We start from the raw sequence: 21,782 nt of genomic DNA, 5'->3' as shown, positions 1-21,782 counted from the left end.
GATGCACAGCTTCCCCAAGACTGCTGCTACAGTTGCAACCTTCTCAGTCTCCTCCCTCCCAGTCACACTGCAGGGCTGCCCCAAAGGTGACAACGCATTGTCCTAGCAGCAGATGATGGCTAGGGGACAGAGGGAAAGGAAAGCCTAAAAAGCAGAATGTTGAGACAGGGACGCAAAGACTCAGAAATAAAATGCATTTGGTTTTTGAAGACAGCTGAGGGTATGTCTCGATTATATGGCTAAGCTAGTCTAATGAGCGAGTGTGGGTTCGTGCAGCAGCAAATCATACACAGAAAGGATTCTTACCCAGGTATCAGAAAGTAGTTAAGGTTTAATTAGGCTCAGGATAGAGTGATCAACAGCAAAGAGGAAACTAATCACATCTGAAACTGAACCATGGATGGCATGTACAGACAGGAGACCAGGAGAGACTGGAATGGTAAAGGGCACTGAGAAGGGAGAAAAACACCACAATCAAAAACTCTGTCAACAAAGAGGGAAGCCAGCATCTGAGATGACCACAGCCACTTCTGAGGAAGATACGTTTCTGCTGCCAGGTGCTGGGCAGAAGTAATCTTAACTTTATGGGACTGCAAAAATGAACATATCTCTCAGTGGTTAAGAAAAAAGCAACTAAAATCATAGCAAAGGATCAGGAGATCCTAGGCTCAATATCTGACAGCTCAGATTGTACAGCTGGGCAAAAGGGAGAATAACCCTGAAGATAAAAGCCATTTCCCAATGCAGACATCAAGTTCTCCCTTCCGTTGCATTAGGAAGGGCAGGAATCCTACCAACACTAGCTCAAAATAAGAGTCTAGTCCTCTCCAACAAACTGTGCCACTGTGGAAGTCTATCACACTGATGCCTGTGCATCACAGTGTACTCTGATGATTAAAAGCCTATGATGAGTAACAGGCGCTGCATACGCAGGAGGGCTTAACACTGCAGAGTTATTCACAAGAAAGTCAAGAGACCTGTATAGGTACTGTTCCACTCAGATGATACATTCCCTGAGGGCTGGGAATTTCTTTTTGCTTTGAACAGTACAGTATTATTTCTTGATACTAGTGTAAACAGACTGACCACAAAGACTGGTTTAGGGAGCTGCTGATTCAGAGCATTAGCAACTTAAGATTTTAAAGTTCTCCTTAAGAGGTCGAACAAGCAGAGCACCCAGTAAAGGAGCTTTGGAAATAATAATAATAGAAAAAAAACAGGTACAAAGGGTAGAAATAGACCACCAGACAGTGAAAACCTGGGCAAAGCTGCTGCAAGGTAGATACTGAAAGTTTCTAGGCTTCACTAGTATACCACAGCCACAATACAGTTGCATTCCTTTGCTGAGGAAGTACACCAGCTTCTCTCACTGATCTTGCAAGAGAATGTTAATGAGACCTACCTGGAAGGCTTTAAAATTTAGGGGGAGTACTGTTCTGGCAGGAACTTACTGGTTAGTAAGTCAATCTGAAACACAAATGACCTGTACTGTAAATGCACCTTTCCAAGCAGTTAAAAAACAAACAACACACCAAAAAAAAAAAACCAACCCCACCAAAAAAACCCAAAAACCCCAAACTAAACATCAACCCACCCATCCACCCCACCCCCCAAAAACCCGACATACAGATCTGCCTTTGGAGAAATGTAAATAAGAAAAGCCGGTTAGTCTAGAAGTCAATCCTGCAGCACGGGAAAACCGGAATTTTTTTAATTCCTGTCTCCTTTATTGTTGCCAGCTAGAGGCTGGGTTGATTTCTTAAGCAAACTCAGGGGTAGAACAGACTGGACTTCCCTGAAATATTCTCCTGCCACATAATTTCTGTATTGCGAAGTATCATTCAATCAACAAGTGTTGTGAGCAAAAAAAGTGTTGCTTGCACTGTAGTAAGTGAACAAAAGTCAAAACCCTGGATTCTACTGTGCAAGGTGCCATAGAAACATTTGGAGAGAAAGACAACGACAGAAGAATTTCCCTAGTAAGGAGTCTGGTAGTGAGACACAAACTACATTATAGCTTCAGTCCATTTACATGCATTAGTAATTAAAAAATAGCTGTTTGGTTGGTTACATAAAAGAAGCTGTGGTCACCAATATGGTTCTTTATCATTCAAGTAACTGTGGAATAAGCCAACAAAAAGGCAGTAATAATGGAAAGACAGGATGGTTATGCAGATTTAACTAGCTTTTCCTTTAGGCCCTATCCACTGCAGAGCTCTAGCAGAACTGGTGAAAACAACAAAGGTTAAACCATACTAACCTAACCACCACAGACAGAGATGAGCCAGGACAAAGCTTATTTAGCATCGATGTTACCACCCCATTTCACAGATGAGATGTATGTAGTAGAGACTGTCTTAGAGGTTAAGTTCTAGAACTAAGAACAGTTCAGGGTCGAGATCCCAGACCTATCATCTGTAGATGATCTCGGGCACTTTATTTGGAATGATCAGAGCCTCAGTTTCCCTGGATGAACAGGCTATTGACAGTTGAACTTATCCATGTTTTTGAAACACCTGCAGATCCCAAGAGCAGATAAACCCATATTATTACAATAGTGCAAGAGAAGATTTGGAAAGAAAAATCCAGTTTTAGTGTGTATCCTTCCTCTTCTGTGCATAAAATCTAAGACTGCGTATTCTCCTCCCCACTCCTTAGACAGATATAGGATCCTTATATGCATTTTTTTAAGCCAACCTCCAAAACAGTACTTTGTAATGTTAGAATGACAAGTTATCCTTTTAAAAGTAAATAACTGACCCTACCCACAAGTTTCACACAGATTTTAACATAATTAAAACTATATTTCAATATACTTAAAACAAAACCCAAGATTTTTTAAAGACAGGACACCCAACACCTTAAACACTATTCCTTCCTACAGGCCTGCTTCTCTGAAAAACATTCACCCACCTAATTTTTGCCTTATCAGGAACCTGCTACATTCCAAAGGGCTGTGCTCAAGGTTGTAATGTTCTTTTCCAGGCATTTTGCTGACTATTTCACTGCCAAATACGGCCCTTTGCAGGATGCCCTTGTTTGCAGGAACTCAAAAGCTGAGACATTACAACAGGGCTGCACAGTATGCTGACGGGAAGAAGTAGACTGCTGTTCACTTCAAAGGGAAAAAGTGTGTCACTCTGTATATTTTTAAAACCAAGAATTAATAATTGACATTTGCTTTCACACAGTCCTTTGATCCCAAAGCAAAACAAGCTAAAGGGATACATACAGTAGCACAGCTGCCCCTGGGGTGAGCCACTAGACAACTGCATACTGTGTAAGGTGAAGAAGAGAACAGGCAAAAGAACATGAGTTTGCCCTTGTAACAGGGAAATAACTTCTTCCAAGTCTTTGCAGAGCAACTAGACTTTCTGAGTATTATCTGAGAGACCAAGTTGTAGACAGCACGATGGTAAACAGCATAAGTGGTTTCCTACTCCTAGTTTTCCCCTATAAATAGCAACCCCTCCCCACTGCCTACGGCACTGCCTGACATCTCCCAGGCACACTTGGTATGCATACAGAGATACGACAGAATTTGACAGCAGCAGGTTTCATTTGGAACCATCTTCAAGGATATATTAAACGATGCAGTTAAATCCACTTAAATACCCAATAGAGTATCAGAATAAACCTGTTAAAAGGATTATTCTACATACTAGTTGATTTCTACAACATTTGTATTTGTTGCAAAGGCCCTTTAAATGAATACAAGATAAGGAAATCACCTTGGGGCTGAGGCCTCATAGAACACCTAGTCAAGATTCATGGGCCTAAGAGAAGAAAGCAGCTATTTTAAAGAGAGGTTTGGCAGAAGAGAACCAGACCCATCTCTGTTGAGTTGTTCAATCTGCCTCAGATATTAATCCTATTTCAGGAATACAGGGAGTGCTCTGGGCACAATGAGTCAGCAGGGTAGGGCATTTTTTTCCATGTTTGTGGACTGAACAGGAACAGAAAGAGCAAAAGAAGCTGGAAGCCAGAAATCTAGCACCTGGCTGCTATACAGGCAGGAATTCAGCAGGGTTAAGTCAGAAGAGCTCACAAATCTGTGCAGAGAGGTAAATAAGCTTTTTAAGCAAATCACGCTATTGGACACAAAGTCTCAGTTGCACTATTAGGCCAGGACAATGACATTCCATATTTCAAAGCAAACAAGTGTAAGAAGGCCTAGCAATAACCTCTAAAACTCCCCTTCCCCAAAAACACTCATCAAGGGAAAAATATTCACATACTATGTAGTTGGAAGATGTAATATTGCAGATATCTCATTACAGTAGTTACATCATAAAAAATAATATAAAATCTTAGCCCATGAACACTCACACATACACTCCTAGAAACCAAATGCAAGTTACTTAAGGTGATCCACTCTCCTTTAAAAGCTGTGCTGACCTACATCCATACAGTCCTCCTTCCAGATGATTTATGACCTAAACAATCTTTTAGCAGAAGATAGAGACTTTTTTTAGTCTTAGTAAAAAGGAATAATTGTATCTTCTTTTCCATTTTCTCCTGGCCATAAACAGTCAATGTATTTGCTGATGTAATAATTAAAAACATGAAGTACTTACATAGGCAACTGAAAGGGGAGTCAGTCACATGGACTAGGATGTCATCTGGTCTGTCTCACAACAATACTGACTGTAAATATATCTTTTCCCCCATTTCTAGTCCTAGCATTCTACTTCAATTTATTCTACAAAACAGACTCTATTTCAAACATCAGCAAGCCCTTAGACTGCCTTTTCTTTCTTCCCCCCCCGCCCCCCCAACAGCAGAAACAAAGCATCTGACCAGGGAAGAGGTACTCTGCTCAAAGGATACCCCAGACCTCTTCCTGAAATCCCAAAGCAGCTGGTTAATCAGAAGTGAAATTGCTAACGTTAAACATGATTTCTCAGCATTAATGTTCCCATTGTTATTTGAATTAACAGCCTCAGAGTCCCAACAGACTGGGGGTTTAAGCATACATTGTCTTTCATGGCATTATACACTCTCTCCCCTCCAACACCAATCAATCAGTTGCTGCTCCAACACAAACATTTGTGGGGAGGATGGATGGGATCCATGGTTAGAGGGGTTTTGTGTTTTGGTTTGGGGAGTTTTGTGATTTTTGTTTGGTTTTGGCTGGGGGGGACACAAAAAAAACCAAAAAACCCCACAGAAATTCCCTGATCCAGTTCTCAGCATGAACGTACAAATGAACAGTTGTTGGCACAACTGACAGGGCAGCATGCCACAGCATGAAGCATTATCACCAAAGACAATTTAAATCAAGACTTAGCCTCAAGGGGCATAATATGAAAATACTGGAAGACATATACAAATACATGCTGTAAGACAAGGCCGACCTTGCTTCGAATTTTAAATAAATAAACAAAAGAAAAAAAGTGAAAAGTGGAAAAAACAGAGGTCGACACATAAGCAGAACCAACCACAGCCATAGGTAGGCAAATGCAACCCAGATTTTGAACTTAATTATTTAGAGGGAAAACTGAATGAGTTAATAGGAACACAGAATTAAGAAGAAAGAAAGAAGTAGTGGAAGAAAGTATATGAATTCTAGAAATCAGTGAAAAGGCAAGCTTCCAGCAACAGAATTGAGGTTTTTTCGTCGTGTTTTGTTTTTTCTTTTTTATAGTATTTTCCTTTAAAAGTTACATATGGATATAAACTAATTTCTAAACACGTACATATAGAGGAAGTTAATCCATTTTCCAGCTAAAAGTGTGGTCCAGAAGAAATACACCAAACTGGATTCCAGGACACTAGGGCTCACCAAAATTCAGCTAGAAGCCCGAGTTTCAGCATCTCAAAAGACTGAGCTGCATACTTCCTCGTTGAAACACTTGGAAATTTATTTATGCAAATCACTATATAAGATAAAAGCTTGTTGTAAACCCAAGGCTGTTTTTCTTTTAAAGTTCACTTCTCATTCCTTACATGTGTTTGAAAGAAACTTGCAAATGACTGGTTTCCTTACAAAGAAAAAAACACAACCACAAAACAACCAACTATCAAACACTATTAAACAAGCCTATTTGCAACGTGCATCAGCCCTACATGGCAAGTGCCCATTAATGGGAAAAACAGTTTTAGCATCAGAATGTTTCCTTAACCAGCTGTTCATCTAATTACAAGAAAAGGCTTGTTACAAAGTTGAGGTGGAACTTTGTAAGGGTGCTTGTTTCTTTGCATCAGTGCATATTTGCATATACATTGAAACCAGTCTGAAACACCTATATACAGAATAAAAGATTTAAGTTCAAAAATTCTTCCTCTTCAGATTTTTCTTGCACACACATATATTCAGAACACATTTACATAACAGATAATCAAGTCTCCTTCCTTGCTTTAAGTGGAGATACTGAGATTTCCTACAAGTACTGAAATGGAGGATAGGCACTAACTGTAGAAAGTAACCCTTTGTCTGCAGTATAAATTTTATTATGTTTACCTATCGAGCACAAAACAAAGCAGAGCTTAGATCACATTAGTATGTATTTTAGTTTGACCAGACGGTGAGATCACACCAAATTATGTATAGGTCAGCGCTCAAGCCTGAATAAATTTGGGGTAGTCAAGGTCAGGGCTAGGGCATGTTTGCTGAACACAAACATGACAAGTCAGTCACATTCAAACAGCTAAGATCACACCATGGTGTAACAGAACTTAAGTTTGTTGCAGATGACCACCCGGCTGAAAGGAAGGCATCTTCTTCTGTCGTCTCAGATACTGTAAAAACATAATAGACGTATTTTTCTCTCCATGCATACTAAAAAACCCTACGTAACCAAAATTCATTTTGACAGAGTCCTACATCAGAGGACTGGACAAACTGAAAAAAGTGTATCTGATGTTTTGTTATAAACACCATTTTATCACTTTCTCTTGTCTTTTTGCCTCTTAAGACAGCAGAGGCAGAGTGGCGCTAGAAGAATTATTAAATAAAGTAAAAATGCTATGCAAACTGCATTTGTGTTTCCATAGCACCCATCCAGGAGGCATGGCAGATGCATATGGGCAACTAACACAGTTCTCCAAAAGGTAAGAGAAACTTTAAAACAGAATTACGTTTTTGAACTGCCTGCCCAGTATAGCTCACAGACAGCTCTCAACCACATCTGCACTACTGCTACTGAAACTGGACAGCATAAGCCGCATGCATGTAAGTTTTAAAACATTTATAACCTAAGCCTGTGAAAACCCTATCAGCTCTTTTGAAGTCAGAGATCAAGCCAACACTTCAAAAATCAAGATATCTTGGGTAATTCTGGTTCAGATAGATATATAGAAACATACAGCTAGTGTTGTGGAGCTTCAGTCACAGCAAAACAGTCACTAGAAATCCCCTGACACCAGCACGTCCTGGATCACGTCTTTCCTGAGATACTGTTACAGCTCTCAAGAGTAGCCATTGCTGTGTCCAACTGTTAAATAAAACAAAAACAATAATCCAAGCAAAAAAATCAAAATTCATTAAGCTCTCTCATTTCTTCCTTGCTAGTTATTCCAAACTCTACCTCTTTTCCATTAGGATAATATCTTTTCCTGATGAGAACCCTGACCCTTTTAGCAATACAGAAAAACTCTGGTAATGGCAAGTTGACTTCAGCTCTGTGACTGCATGGTAAGAATTCATATTCTTATCACCTTACCAGGTGGATTTTACTGGAGGTGTCCTTCAGTGCCCCACTCCTCTGGAAGTACTTACTCAAGGGGCTCCCTTTGAAGCTGAGTTTGGTGCACCAATATCCGCCTGCCCTCCAGAGCACAGGTATAGGCACCTGCTTCTTCTAGGCACAGCCAGTTCTTTATTTACCTTAGGCAGTGCCAGATTTTCTCCTCTGCTGGAGTCAGCATTATCTCATCCATTCACCTCCCTGGTGGAACTTTTCAGTACAACGCAGAATTTTTCAGTGGTGAGAGACACTGAACACAAACAGGAGTATAAAGATAAAATCATTGTCAAATTGCAGACATTGTCATGGAGCTCTCAAGCTAATAGTGGGGGGTACTAGAAGAAACATCGTGATACTATCAACCATCTACTAAAACTCTGCTGAGATGAGATTGGCTGAGATGTACCCCTCACTCTGAGGTGGAGGCTGCAACAGGACCTTCTGTCTCCTACATCTTCCTGGGATACATGTCCCCCCACCTTATTACTGTCTCCTCCCAAGACTTACAGATGCTACAGCTCTGTTCCAGGGTGCTGCCCACTCCTACCCCCAGCAAGATGGACAAGTGCTACTACTGGAGGAGAAGCAAGATCATCTTCTCTTCCCTAATACTGAAGTAGAGAGGGATCAGCATCAACCTGAAGTTTCTGATACGGTTTCATGGTAACCAGTACTCCCGTAGCTCCAAATCCTTAGTAAACTGATGGTCAAGGTAAACTAATATAAAGTTATTTCACTCAGTGCATACAGAAGTTGCAAAATCAATTTGGATTAGAAAGGGTCAAGTGATGCATAAATCCTATGTAAATATTTCTATACAAAGCAGTGTGGTTTCTCAACAACTGCAAAGGGAAAGGCTTATGGGTTTGTGTAACTGCTCAGCTGTGCTTAGGAGGACCTTCAAGAAATGCAGCAAATCAAATTGAGGAAGTGCCTCTCCAAAGACTAAATGGCTACAGTGACAGGTCTGCATTCTCTGGGCTATGTGTTCAAACATCAGTTAGGAATACAGGAAAGTGGAAAATAATTTTCTTCAATATGCCCTGATCTAAATTTGTAAGATATGAGAGCTCCTGCACTCACACAAAGCAGAACTCAGCCCTCATCTGAATGACAAGAGCATCAGACCATGTAAACAATCTCAAAATCGCAATCAGCCTCTCATTATTGTTGTTCAGTACAGATCAATTCAAGAAGGTAGCCAAGCCTGTAGCTCAATACTGCACCTGAAATACCAAAGGAAAAAAAGGAATTTTCTTGATCCTTATCATCAGAAAAGAGCATGGGGACCATCAGTCACATCTGCCAAAGGCCCTTGTGCTGGAAAAAACTGCAGTGTTGCATAAGTGTCAGACAGCAAGTGGTTCCCAGGCTCCCTGTTGAGGTGAGCACACACTGGCTCTTCTGAAGATACCCGAGGACAAAACACATAGTCCCCTTTCTCCCACACCAGACCCCTCCATCTGATCAGATACATGCTCATCATGCAGTTCTGTTAGCAACATCTGCCTTTTGGTCTCATTACAATCACAGGTCTCCTAGGAAAGAAGGTAACAGCAGACCATGGAGCACCCAAACTAGTTACATGATTCGCAGCATACGTCATTCCTATGGGTAAGTTCCTTAGGAAAGAAGCTAGCGGAGAAAAGGCTGAACAAAAGGTTCACCCAAACAATTACTCAGGTGATTGTTAGCCCCAACATATTGCTTAAGTGTACTAGTTTTCTGTCATAGTTAGAAGCAGCTCTGGAAGGCCTTTGAGGAGCATGCTTACGTGAGCTGAGAGATACTTGTTCCAGCAAGTTAGGAAGCCAAGAGAACCTTTGAGACAACACTCTGGACTCGGCTAAAGCATTCTCTTCCTGATATCCATCTACCCCATATCAGGAGCTATGGATGATCAATATTAGACCAGAGAAGTGGTGTGCGTCCCAAGGCTGAAGAATGTATTTTCATCAAGACTACAGCTTGTCAGGTTTTTTTCCTCTTTGCAATTCAGATTTTACTCATCAGCTTTTTATTAAAGAAAAACAAGAAAAGTAAAACAAGGAACAGCCTGTAAGATGTGCTGCTCTTCACTGCAGTCACTGATGTAGTGCAGGCTGCACACCACCTATACAAGGCACTTTTAATCACAGCTAAGCACTGGGCTTGGTATCCACCACAATTAGGCTTAGACAGGAGAACTGCAATAGAAGTTTACAACAGGATGTTCTCTGTTGGCTAATCCACAAATTCAAGTAAGTAATTAGTACAATTAGCAAAGACAAATATGTTCATCCAAATACCGTGATTTCCTCAAAGACAATGACAGAACATTGCCAGATTGAGGCATTACTATGTTTTCTTAGAGCGATGACAGTGATTTCATCCCTATCAGACCGAGAGGTCCAATGATCACCTCAGGAGAATGTAAAGCAAAAGTATACAAGACACCCAGGGAAGGGAATGGAACTCCCACACTCAAACATTCAACCTAGAAGGATTCAAACAAAGGGGACAGTCTGCAGAAGAGCTGAAGGGCAAGGACGGAACACACAGAAATCTTCCAACAGTGATCAACTAATTTTCTCAGCATATTATTTTCTGAAACTTCACGTGGTAATGTCAGTGCTGACCATTATAAAAAAATCTCAGGAGCAGAGATAGGTTAGCAGGAAGCAAAAATGAAGATTGCTATGAACTGAGGCAGTTGGACGCTAACAGTCACAGAAACATGCTTTTCTGTGCCTTGGCTCATACTAAGCAGCATAATCTAATCTCTTTTGGGAAGCCCTGAGCCCAGCCAGGCTGACAGGCCATTACTATCTTCCGGGCAAAATCATACCGTGCTATGTAATTGTAGACTGCAGCAGATACAGTTCTCTGTGTTTGTATGTTACACCTCCCTAGTGACAACAGACCAATCACATTTACTTTGTAGCAGCTCAGGCACGTTTGGACCCTGATGCTCCAAGGAATGAGGTATTTTTCTTCAGAACACATTATTCTAGGAAACTGCTGGACCATTTTAAAGAACACGCAGATGTGACTGTAGGTAACTGAGGGTTTGGTTTTTTGTGGCTTTTTGTGGGGGGTTTGTTGTTGGTGGGGGGTTTTTTAACTATCCTAACAACTAGAGCCTGCTCCAGCCTCACCCATATTGTAGGTTCAAAAATGGGTACTCCTTACCTAGCTTTGCAGCCAAGGGAGTATATAATTTCTGATAACATAACAGCTGGCACATATGCCATCAGAGAAGTAGCTGCATTTCGGTGTTAAGTGTAGAATATTCTAAAGTCCTTAAGAAGAAGTAAACAGACATAGTGAGCCAAGGCTGCACAGTGCACTTCTCCACACATCAAGGACAGGTCACAAACACAGAGGAGCTGCTGGGTCCAAACACATGAGTTGCTCACTATTAAGTAACTACTGCAAAAGCTGGCTTCTTAGATTTCAGATAATACTGTGTGATCCACAGCAGCCTGCTACAGTTGTTACTATCCTGTTGTCACAGACCAATCTGCAAGTAATTTGGGGCTTTTGGATACTTCAGTGAGACCTAACCTGCACAGAAGCTCCAAAAGAGGATGGGGGTTTTTTTATATATTATCTTTAAAAGAAGGAAGGTTGTGGTGGATTTATTCTCCCTAGAAAAGAATTCCTCCCTCCGCAAAATAAAAAAAACCAAACCCAGAAGCAACAAGGATCGGTGAAATGACCGCAAATAACAAAATAATAGAAGATAACAACTAGGCAAAGGGCCTGCAATACCAATAGGCACAATTCAGTAGTATAAACCAACAGACTGAACTTTACTAATTCACTCTTCCTACAGGGCAATCATTGTCGATTCTCACACACATACTCCTCATGTATTCATGTAGCCATGGGCAACTAACTCAGCTCCAGCTGCCACGTTTGGGCAGAGCTTTCTCTGAAACAGATTCCAATTACATTTGCAATAATCTGATTACTACATCAGCCGTAACCTGGTTAAGAAAGGGTCTGAGAGATACCATTTTGGCAGTTGCGAAGAAGACAAAAGGGAAACGTGCTTTTGTTATTTTAGTAACAGGAAGATTTGCAAACCACAACCAGATTTTGTGATAGAAATACACCACGCTGGTCCTATGTGGGACAGTTTTACTGTTTAAAACACATACAGCACAACTCAAAACAAGTTTAGAGAAGTTACAGATTTGTAAAACTGCCTCAGCAGTAAGACAGACCAACACTCAAGGATTTACTTACCGTTTATGGTTACTTTCACATCACATGTAATTTAAAGATACAATCAGGAAAGCAATCCACTTTGTTATCAGTGAGCTGGCCAAAACCTGCTTTGTAACTTAAGACACTCAAATTGTTGTTTTGGAAGTACTTCATTCACATGCAGTTCACCCAAACTAATCCATGCCAGCACTGTTGTCACTTGCAGTCTACCCCTCTATCTGCACAGCAAAGTTGCCATTCAACCTGTACCAGAACATCCATTTCTTTTCCTACATGTGCCAGCAAGAGATTACTGAAGTCAATGATATTTCACCAGGGAAAGAACAGGATCAGGTCCTTATTATTCTTTCCATGCTTATCTGACTGGGCAGAACAAATCAAAGAGGAGACAGTCAAAAAAAAAACCTGCTAGTCTTGGTTTCTCTGGGGGAAAGCAAGCTCCAGATAAGCTGTGCCTCCAATCAACAGTCTGATTTTCATGAACAGCAATATGCTTCCCTATGGTAATTGAAATGGAGCAATTCTCCTCAAACAGCTTGCCAAGTCTCACCTCATTAACCTTTACGGACTGACCTCCAAAATTCCTTGAAGCTGAAATACAGGTCCCCCTTGCCTCTGCACAATAACTGTTTATCCCTCAGAGGCTGGGGAGAGAGGGAGAGCATTGGAGAGTGAACTGCTAAACGTGCTAGAACTGGAAGACAGAGACCTGTTTCCAGGCTGTTACTGGGGCCCAAACCTTCACAGGCTTCTGTCTCCTTTGCTGGCCCCTCTTTCAGCTAGCCTGCAAAAGCCAAACTTGGATTAGAAATCACCCTCCCCTCCCCCAACACTTCCTTTAAGAGTCAATATCATTAGCTATAGTGTGCTGCCCAGTATTCAAATAAGCATTTCCTAACCCACACTTGACAGTTTAGCAAATTTTCTAATTAAACCCTATTTCTCCCCCCTCCCAAGTCTGTTACTCAGGATGCCGACTTGCCATTCCACCCAACTCATTTTACTGCCTTTGCCCACACCTCAATAAAACTTTCTGGTGGCAGTGAAAAGTAAGCTCTCAATGAAGGAGTGACTGAACACAATACTTAGCATTTCATCCAAATATCCAAACCAGAGATATTAGACGAATGGAAGCACTTACAAAAGGTGGCAGAGCAATTAATTCCACAAATTAGTAAACTCCTAGCTTTCTTTGTCTCAACGTTAGCTTCAGAGAGCATAACTGCAAGAATCAAAAGTAAAATGTTCCAGTTTTGCACCTCTGGAAGTCTGTACATAGGGTCACGTACACTTACACTAAACAGTGAAAATCTTCAAGGTTAAAACCACACACTTGTGCAACTGCTTCACTAGAGATGAGAAAACAGAGGAGACCAAAGCACCTCATTCCCCAATGTATTTCACTGCTTTAAAGTCCATCACCTACATGCACAAGTAAATCATTTCATAAGCCATGGTCAGTGCTTATACCAGTCTAAAGACAGACCCGTCTTCTTCCCATGTTTGCCTGTTCCTCCACATAGCAATTAGTTTCACTCCACCAGCCCAGTCCCTTCATTAGCTCCAAACCCTAACCAATTCTACCATGTTCAACCCCATCCTCAGCTCTTCACTCCCTTGCTTACTTTTGGTTCTGCAATGGAGTCCTGGTTTCGGCTGGGATAGAGTTAATTTTCTTCTTAGCAGCTGATACAGTGCTGTGTTTTGGATTTAGTGGGAGAATACTGTTGATAACACTCTGATGTTTTAGTTGTTGCTAAGTAGCATTTATCTTAAGCCAAGGACTTTTCAGTTTCCCATGCTCTGCCAGCAAGCAGGTGTGCACAAGAAGCTGGGAGGGAGCATAGCCGGGGCAGCTGACCCGAACTAGCCAAAGGGGTATTCCATACCATGGAACGTCATGCCCAGTATATAAACAGGGGGTACTTGGCTGGGAGGCACGGATCGCTGCTTGGGCATCGGTCAGCAGGTGGTGAGCAATTGCATTGTGCATCACTTGTATTTTCTTGGGTTTTATGTCTTTTTTTTGGTTATATTCCTTTTCATTACAATTATTACTATTATATTATTATTCTTAGTTAGTAGTGTATTTTATTTTACTTTAGTTATTAAACTGTTCTTATCTCAACCCACGAGTTTTACCATTTTTTTTCCTCCTCCCCACCCCACTGGGAGGGGGGAAAGGGGAAGCGGCTGCGTGGTGCTTAGTTGCTGGCTGGGGTTAAACCACAACAAAGGGAAAAACAGCTGAAAAGCTTTCTAATCCAGAAAAGGAAGCCAGTGCAAGAAAGTACCAAGACATCAGGTTTTCTACTCCTTCTTTCTCTTCTTTTTCCTTCAGCCACCTAGAAAGAGGCCTCCATCTTAGAGGAGGTAGTGCACTGGGGCAGGCAGTAGCCCATGGATGCTCCCAACTCTCCCTGCCACTTCTCAGGGCAGGACCAAAATTTTGTACAAAACAGCAACCTCTCTGTGTTTTTCCTCTGAAACCATTTGGACAGATGCTGACAACTGTGAAGCAGAATGGATGCACAGTTCATACACATCTGTCAGTTCAACTGCTTTGGCCATAAACCAGTGCTTTTTCAGTACTTTGAACAGAGTCAGCAAGAACCATAGGAGCAGCTCACTGAGCCACAGACTTAATATTGTGGTTCCACTTGCCTACACATTTCCTGCTCAAATGAAAGGCATTATCATCTTGTTCTGTGGCATTCACTGCAACACTTTAGGGCTCTAGCCCCTGGCTCTGTGAAATCACCACGCTGAAATCACCTAGGTCCAATTGTTTTGGCATACAGAACAGCATTCTAGTCTGTGGTTATCACAGCATGGATGCTGCATGGATATCCATATGGCTCTGTTGCAGCTTGCTCCTAGCCTTGAGTTCCTACAACACTCCCAAACTTTAAGTGTGCACTTGTATTACATTTCACCTGCCCTGCCTGCCTGGTAGGCCCTTATGCAGCATTGCAGCTGCACAAAGTGGGTTCATCTCTACTGCCAGACAGACCACTTTTAAACTGTTGGTAATTATGCAGGGATGACAAGCAGCTTTCTACCTAACCCATTACTTGCAGAATTCATAGCTCTCTGTCTACTTACTCCATAGGAAAGCCAGTCCCACTTCAATTATCTCTGTCGTGGACCACAAAAGTGAGCTTCACACAGACAGATCAGGTGACATCAGCACTCTCTACGGCTTCCCAGTATCAGACAACTACTATCTGGGTTGGTTTACACTCTCATTTCAAAGGCAGGTGCTTTGTGATTACAGAAGAACCTGAACATTGGGGTGGAAGAAACTCCATGATCTAGAGTGAACATAAGAAAAGCAAAAATAAAAATCTATCTGCATGCCATTACTTATGGTAGGCCTGAGATAAAGGTTAGCAACTGTTTGTGGAAGAAGGAACAAAACAAACAAACAAACAGGACTGCAGAGTCCACTGTAGTCACTGGGGACATAAAGCAGAAGCTCCACAGATTCCACTAAACTCAGCTGGAAGGAAGGAGAAATCTGGCAGAGAAAGAAAGGGAGCTCTTCACTCGCCCAGACTAAGAAGAGGGGAGTGGTAGCACAAGCAGCTTGATAATCTCAAAAGTCACTAAATCGCTGGAAAGCAAGGCAGGGGGTGGGGCAGCACTTAAACAGCATCTTGTCATCAGTGCTCCTAGGAAATCCACTAATCATCACAGCAAAGGATTAGAACATGTTTAAAAAGTAATAGCAAAATGAACTAAACAAGTGTCAGAGAAAATTTAAACTTCATTCTTGACCCAATGTAAGTCACAGACTGACAGCAGGACCTGTGCCAGCAGCCCTTAAAATCAACAAGTGAGCTGCACATTATGAAGAGTTCCTACACTTCAGATCCTCAGAAGGAAGAATCACTACACAGTGGACTGAAGTCTCCCTCAGTTGCTCAAAGAAAAGTTGTGTTCCTCAACAGCAGCAACAGCACTGGCATGTTCCCTCATGAGTCGTCTCTGTACCGCTAAAACATTGCAAAGCACATTTCAAACTACATCTTGTAAAATCCACAGAATACAATACTGGGTGGAAGAAGTGCAGAATTAAGAAACTTGTCCAAGATCTCAGAACACATGAGCAACTCGGGAAGAGACCCTTGCAGAAACTGGTACAGAACAATGTCCTTCCATGACAACATATTGCGTGCTTTCTTGGGGCTTTAAAATTAAGTAGTGTCAAGGATGCTTGCCTATCTGGTCAGGCATTTAAGGCATACAAAAACTGAAGAATCTACAGCTCTGACTAACTATGCACTTTAAAATGGCATTCTGCTTAGCTGAGATAACAGGAATTTTGAGTCTTGCAGTTCACACGCGTAGAAAAATTCCAGCACTCTTTCCTCTGTTTACATCAAACTCACTAAAAATATAGAGAACACTCCATGCTCTTCAGAAAGGGACATTCAGCACTCCCACACTTAGTAGAGGCTAAAATAAGTACAACTTTACTCCCAATGGAATTAAGTTACACATATCCCCAAACTGACCTTATATTGAGCACTACGGCTGTTGGTAGCTTTCTAGAGAGAGTGCCTGGCAGAACTCTCTGGAGAGCACTATCAAGTCCTCTCAAGAGAACAGAAGTCACTACTAGGGCACCTTTAAGGAAGCAGCTTTGCAGGTAAATATTATCTATGTGGACTCCAGATAGAGTTTCCACGTTGTTATGCAGATAGATAAAATCATTTCACACACAGAGCTATGAGAGAGCATGCACTGATTTTATGAAGCAAGCTATGAAGCCAAGCAACAACTCCAGTGTGCTCCTCAATTAACAAACTGCTACTAGTTAAAAACTAGTCAAAAAACTGACCCAACTCAGGCCATTGCGAGGCCTCGGCACTGCACAGCAGCACTATGCAACTCTCCCCTTGATTATAAGCAGAAATGCACAACAGGTGGCTTCTCTTGTGTCTGTCTCTGCAACTAACATTTAACAGTAGACAGAATTTTAAAAATCTTGTTCTTCCTCCACAATCATAGTAAAAATATTCAAACTTAATGCAGAGTTAAGATGTGTTTTGTTTTTTTTCTATTCCCACTACAGGAAATTAGTGATACATAATTAATACTAACATAAATATCTTTGCCCAGGCTCCATTAAATACACTTAATAGAAGGTACAGTTACTACCAAATCTCAACCCTGAAGCTCTCACTCTACTCCTTGGAAAAAACTGAAAGCCTACCTTGGTCTGATTTAAGGTTTTTGATAACACTTCTCCAAGAACCCACATTCAAATTTTGGCTTGGATCCCATTCACTTGAGAGTTAGGTGACCTCCTTCTAGTCCTTTTTTGTGATACAAAAGTAGGAAATTATCACTTGACTGTGAACTTGGGAAAGAATTTGGACAAAACAGCACGTGTCCGCTGGCCAAGCTCAAGATGCACTGGGACAGCAGATCCAGACAGAAAGTTCACATCGCACCTGTCCACACCACATTCAGCATTATTATGGCCAGAGCCATGAAAAGCAAAGCCAGCAAGCATACAAAAATCTGAATGCACAAAGAAACCAAATACTATTGAATAAACCCCACTTAATGCTAATTAACATTAAGGCTGGCCTGAACCTGCGGTGATTCAAACTTGCACTCTCTGTTCACGCAAAACTTCAGGGAAGGCTGGCAGAACCAGTGACTGAACCACAGGTGCAGGAAAAGCTGTCTGGATCTGTGAACTGCTTTCCTATCACGCGGTGATGGAGAACAGTCCGCATCAGAGCATGATAGTTGGGAATGGTAGCCAGCCAGCTAATCACACAGTGATCTCTCATGCCTTTTGTTTGTTTTATGAAAAAGAGGTTCTGCCAGTTGGTTTCAGATCAAAATTCTTCCTAATCAGGAAAGAAAGAAAATTCATATAAAATGATGCTCAGCAGGAATTAATCAGAAACACAGTCCTCCTGAAGGCATAAGCCTTTTTGGTTAAGTAAAAGTTGCCACCAGCTAATGTGCAAGACACTAATGATTAGCCATCTGGTGAAGGTTCCTGCTAAGCTTGCCATGTTACCCCCTATGCTGAGGAAAGCAGAAGGTGCATTAGTTACATTCTGTCCTTGCCTGCAATTACGTGGTCATCCTTAGGAACAAGACACAAAGCTTTCCAGCGCAATCAGCAATTGTAACTGTTCCGACTTTTCAGCAGCCCTTTTTTTTAATCAGTGCATCCTAGCTAAATTATTTAAAATAAATATTATCTATTGCCTTTCTGAAAGCCGAATTTATCCTCAAACTTTATCAACCTCTGTTATTTTTGTCCCTTTGTTTCCTTCTGCAAAAATTGCAATTGCCAGGAGGCTTCCCAGTCATCTAAAGAGCATCAGTAAACAAGAGCAGAGACAGATGGCTGCAGCTCAGTTTAAACCAGCACAAGATCCAGCCTCTCCTCTGCATTGCAAGTACTATCCATAAGATAAAAACATATGCATAAAACCAAACAAGAATGCAGTAGTCCCAGATCGAAAACAAGTATATATATATACAATCTGATAAGGAAGAAGTCACTGTGAGGACAGGGTGCTGAGGTTTCATGTACAGTGAACATCCATTACAACTGTACAGCCTTCCAATAATACAATGGGATGTAAGGATGGCGGGGGGGCAGGGAAGAGTTCTCCCTCCATTGTTGCTCCCAAAAGTATTGCTGGCAAAAAAACAATCAGCAGGGAAAGTAAAACCAGGCATCTCCTTCCAGCAAAGTTACTCTTCTGAGAACTAATACACCAAGCTCACACAACCTGAGACAGTGACAACATCTCTGATAGGCCTCTCAATTCACCTACTACTTCAAGAATTCAGTCACATTGATAAATAACATGTTAACCCCTTATTAAAATGATACATTCAAAGAGACAAAGAATATCCACAAGATAACTCACAGATTTAGAATGATAGAAGTCTATCGAAATAATCATACTGGTTTTTTTTTTCATTCCTGGATTTGATTGTTTTTCATTTACTGCATAGGAGACTACCGGTGTTAGCACAAGATACTATTTACATTATGTGCCTTGCTAAATAGATTCAGATGTCCACATACATTCAGTAAATCTATCTGAATCAACATAGTTCACTGTTTGCCTCTTCCACCACCTATAAATCCACTGCAATTCCACAGACACACCTGCATGCCTGAATGGCTTACATAAGAACAGGTTCAAACATTGCCCATTCTTCCCCAAACAAAAAATTTGACCCTGCTGAAATTAAATTAACAGCTCTCCCTCAGGGCTTCCTAATATTCCAAGTTCTTCCTTCATTTAGTGATAGCAGAAAGCTTCCAGAACAGGGTTGCACAATCACCACCTCCACTTAGCTCTAACTGAACGATGACACGAGACAGAATGCGAAACTAGCATTCCAATTAATACAGACAGGAAAAAAACAAGATTGTGGGAGCAGCATCATTATTGGTAAAGCTCCAGCAAAACCCTCAGGTTGTAGCATGCTGGCACACTACCACCTCTGAGGCAGAGTTTAACTACTCCTCAGTGCCAGAATACGAGGGAGGGAACGACCTGGTGGTGAATACTGAACAGTTCCGGCTCCTTTTTACCTGTGTTCATATTGAAACTTTAAGAACTGATTAACATTGGACTCCATCGATACTCTCAAGAGAAGCCTTAATCAACCCTTCTGGGAATCCAATCTCTACTCCTAAAATGCAGTCTGATGTATACTTCTGCAGGACCTTCCTAAAACAGGACAACTACAAAATAAACACAGACTTCTCACATTAAACAGTTGCATGCTTAGAGCGATTCACCCAGGGTCACCTAGAAAACCTCTCCCATTCATTTCCATGATGCTATTTCCTGCTCCATACATTTAAAAGACGAAACGAAAAGCTGGTACACACCTGTATCCCCATGGAAGCAGCTGTCCTGGTGACATCTCCCAGAAGGCAAGTCTCCATCACTTGGCCAGATCTGTCCTGTTTTTCGTACACCCACAATAGTAGCCTCAGACACAATGACCTGCTGCTGCCTGTGCCGTTTTTGAGACTGGGGGGTTGGTGGACTGCTGCTGTCAAAGGACTGCTGAGAGTTCTGGGAGGGAGAACGGCTTTTATCCCGATACATGCGGTAAGTGGTGGGGCTGGGGGAGACATGGCTGGACTGCCCTGAGGAGAAGTCTTCCTCACTGGATGTAAGGTTCTCATTAGAGCTACAATCAGGAGTATATCCTCCTCCAATATCTTCAAAACTCCTGGGGGAATAAGACCTCCTGGGCCACGTGAGATGTTTTTCCTGGTCAGTTGTGCCCTGATTTCGCAGAACAGGTCCTTTCCCTTCTCCTTCCCCCATCATTCCACCAACATAGATACTTTGATAGGGTTGAAAGTCCATGGGCTGCCAAGGTGAGCGGTTGCTGCCATTGGCATTAATGAGGTTATCTTTGAGAAACCTGGGGTTCAGTTCAGCATCCTCATATTCTCCATCATAGCCAAAGCTGCTCTCTGAGGACCTTCCTCTGTAAGCAGGCCTCTGGAACTCACTGAAGCTGGGTACCATGTTAGAAGGGAGGGAATGCAAAGACTTTTTGCGTTCCATTTGCATGGCTTGGCTACCAAGGGAACTTATTTTATCGGAAACATCTTTATCGTTGACCTTCACTAGACCCTTCTCATGATGATACTCCATGTTCACATAAAAGGGCTTTTCAACAACATCCTTGTTATCTCCAGAAGAATGTGAATTAACCTTTTTAATCCTCTCAAAATTGGACCTTAGTGCTGCCACACTGGTGCTGTTCCCTCTGTCCTTAGAAATAGGTTCAAATGATCCCTCCTTCTCAGCAGATCCCACTAGCCTGCGAGTTGAAGCCGATCTGTGTTTTGAAGGAGAGCCATCTGTATCACAGCGATTCTCCATATCTTCTACAACTCTCTTCAGTTTCTCTTCACCATAGTGCTTACACCTGTCCTGCTCTCCCTCTCCATGACGGGGGCTGTCCAAAGGCAACAGGTCTGACCCATCACTCTGCGTAGACAGCTTACGCAGAGAGGGTATCCTGGGTTTGAACTTTTCCTCCCCATGGTGTGACTTGCTTTTTTCATATTCATCTTGGTCAGCAGACTGGTGATGATGCACGTCTTGGATCTGCTGCTCTGCACCCCCTTCAGGCAACTGAGAAACACGTTTAAAACCCCATCTCTGTCTATCATAGCTTTTTTTCTCCTTTGCCAGAAGAGTCTGCAGGTAAATCATGCGGAACCTCTCCTTGTTGACCTCCATCTCCAGTCTCCGGATAGATGCTTTGCACATCTCCAGCTCCTGTTCAATGTCTCCCACAGATTTCAGCTCCATTTTAGGAGGCTCAGAGTCTGCAAATTGTGCTTTCCAAGCCTCCACAAACCCCACAGGGTCCACCATTTTGCATACAGGAGTAAGTGGAGAATACGGGAAGGAGGCTGGAGAGAGATAGGTGGAAAGAATAAACCAACCGGACCTCACACGTAGAAGCAGAAACAGCTCCGGCAGGGTCAACTCAATGCGTCTCTTTCACGGTCCGTGCAGGGAAACTGGGAGGCAAGCGGCAATCTTCGGAGCAGTCTCTCCTCGCCGTCTCCTTCAGCTTTTGCCAGCCCCAGCCCCCCCCGTACACTCGCTACTCTCTCCCCGGCATGACTGATCTTTTGCTAGAGAACAACAATGCTCCCACCCCAGCGATCCCAGAGCACTTCAAAGTGGGTGGACAAAGGAGCAGGCTCGGGGCGGGGGAGGGAAGGTAAATATCGCCCCCCACCCACCCACCTCCTGCCGCCGCCGTCCTGGGCACGGCCCTCAGCGCAGCCACGCTCAGGAGTCCTCCGCTCCGTCCTCCCCTCGCCAGCCCCCGTGT

At 42.3% G+C, this 21,782-nt stretch overlaps 1 protein-coding gene across 1 annotated transcript in view; it reads right to left on the bottom strand.

The window, feature by feature from the left end:
• The window catches only part of BCR (BCR activator of RhoGEF and GTPase), a 100,067-nt gene extending 78,754 nt beyond the window's left edge, over window positions 1-21,313 (bottom strand). Inside the window, exon 1 of the mRNA XM_050906789.1 lies at window positions 19,798-21,313. Coding sequence (XP_050762746.1) covers window positions 19,798-21,313 — 1,516 coding nt within the window. The remainder of the gene's footprint in view (window positions 1-19,797) is intronic.
• Between the last annotated feature and the right edge of the window lie 469 nt (window positions 21,314-21,782).

The sequence above is a fragment of the Gymnogyps californianus genome, chromosome 16, assembly GCF_018139145.2.
Source record: "Gymnogyps californianus isolate 813 chromosome 16, ASM1813914v2, whole genome shotgun sequence".
Taxonomy (NCBI): Eukaryota; Metazoa; Chordata; class Aves; order Accipitriformes; family Cathartidae; genus Gymnogyps; species Gymnogyps californianus.
Note: the sequence above shows the minus strand (reverse complement) of the source record. Positions and strands in the feature narration are given on the sequence as shown.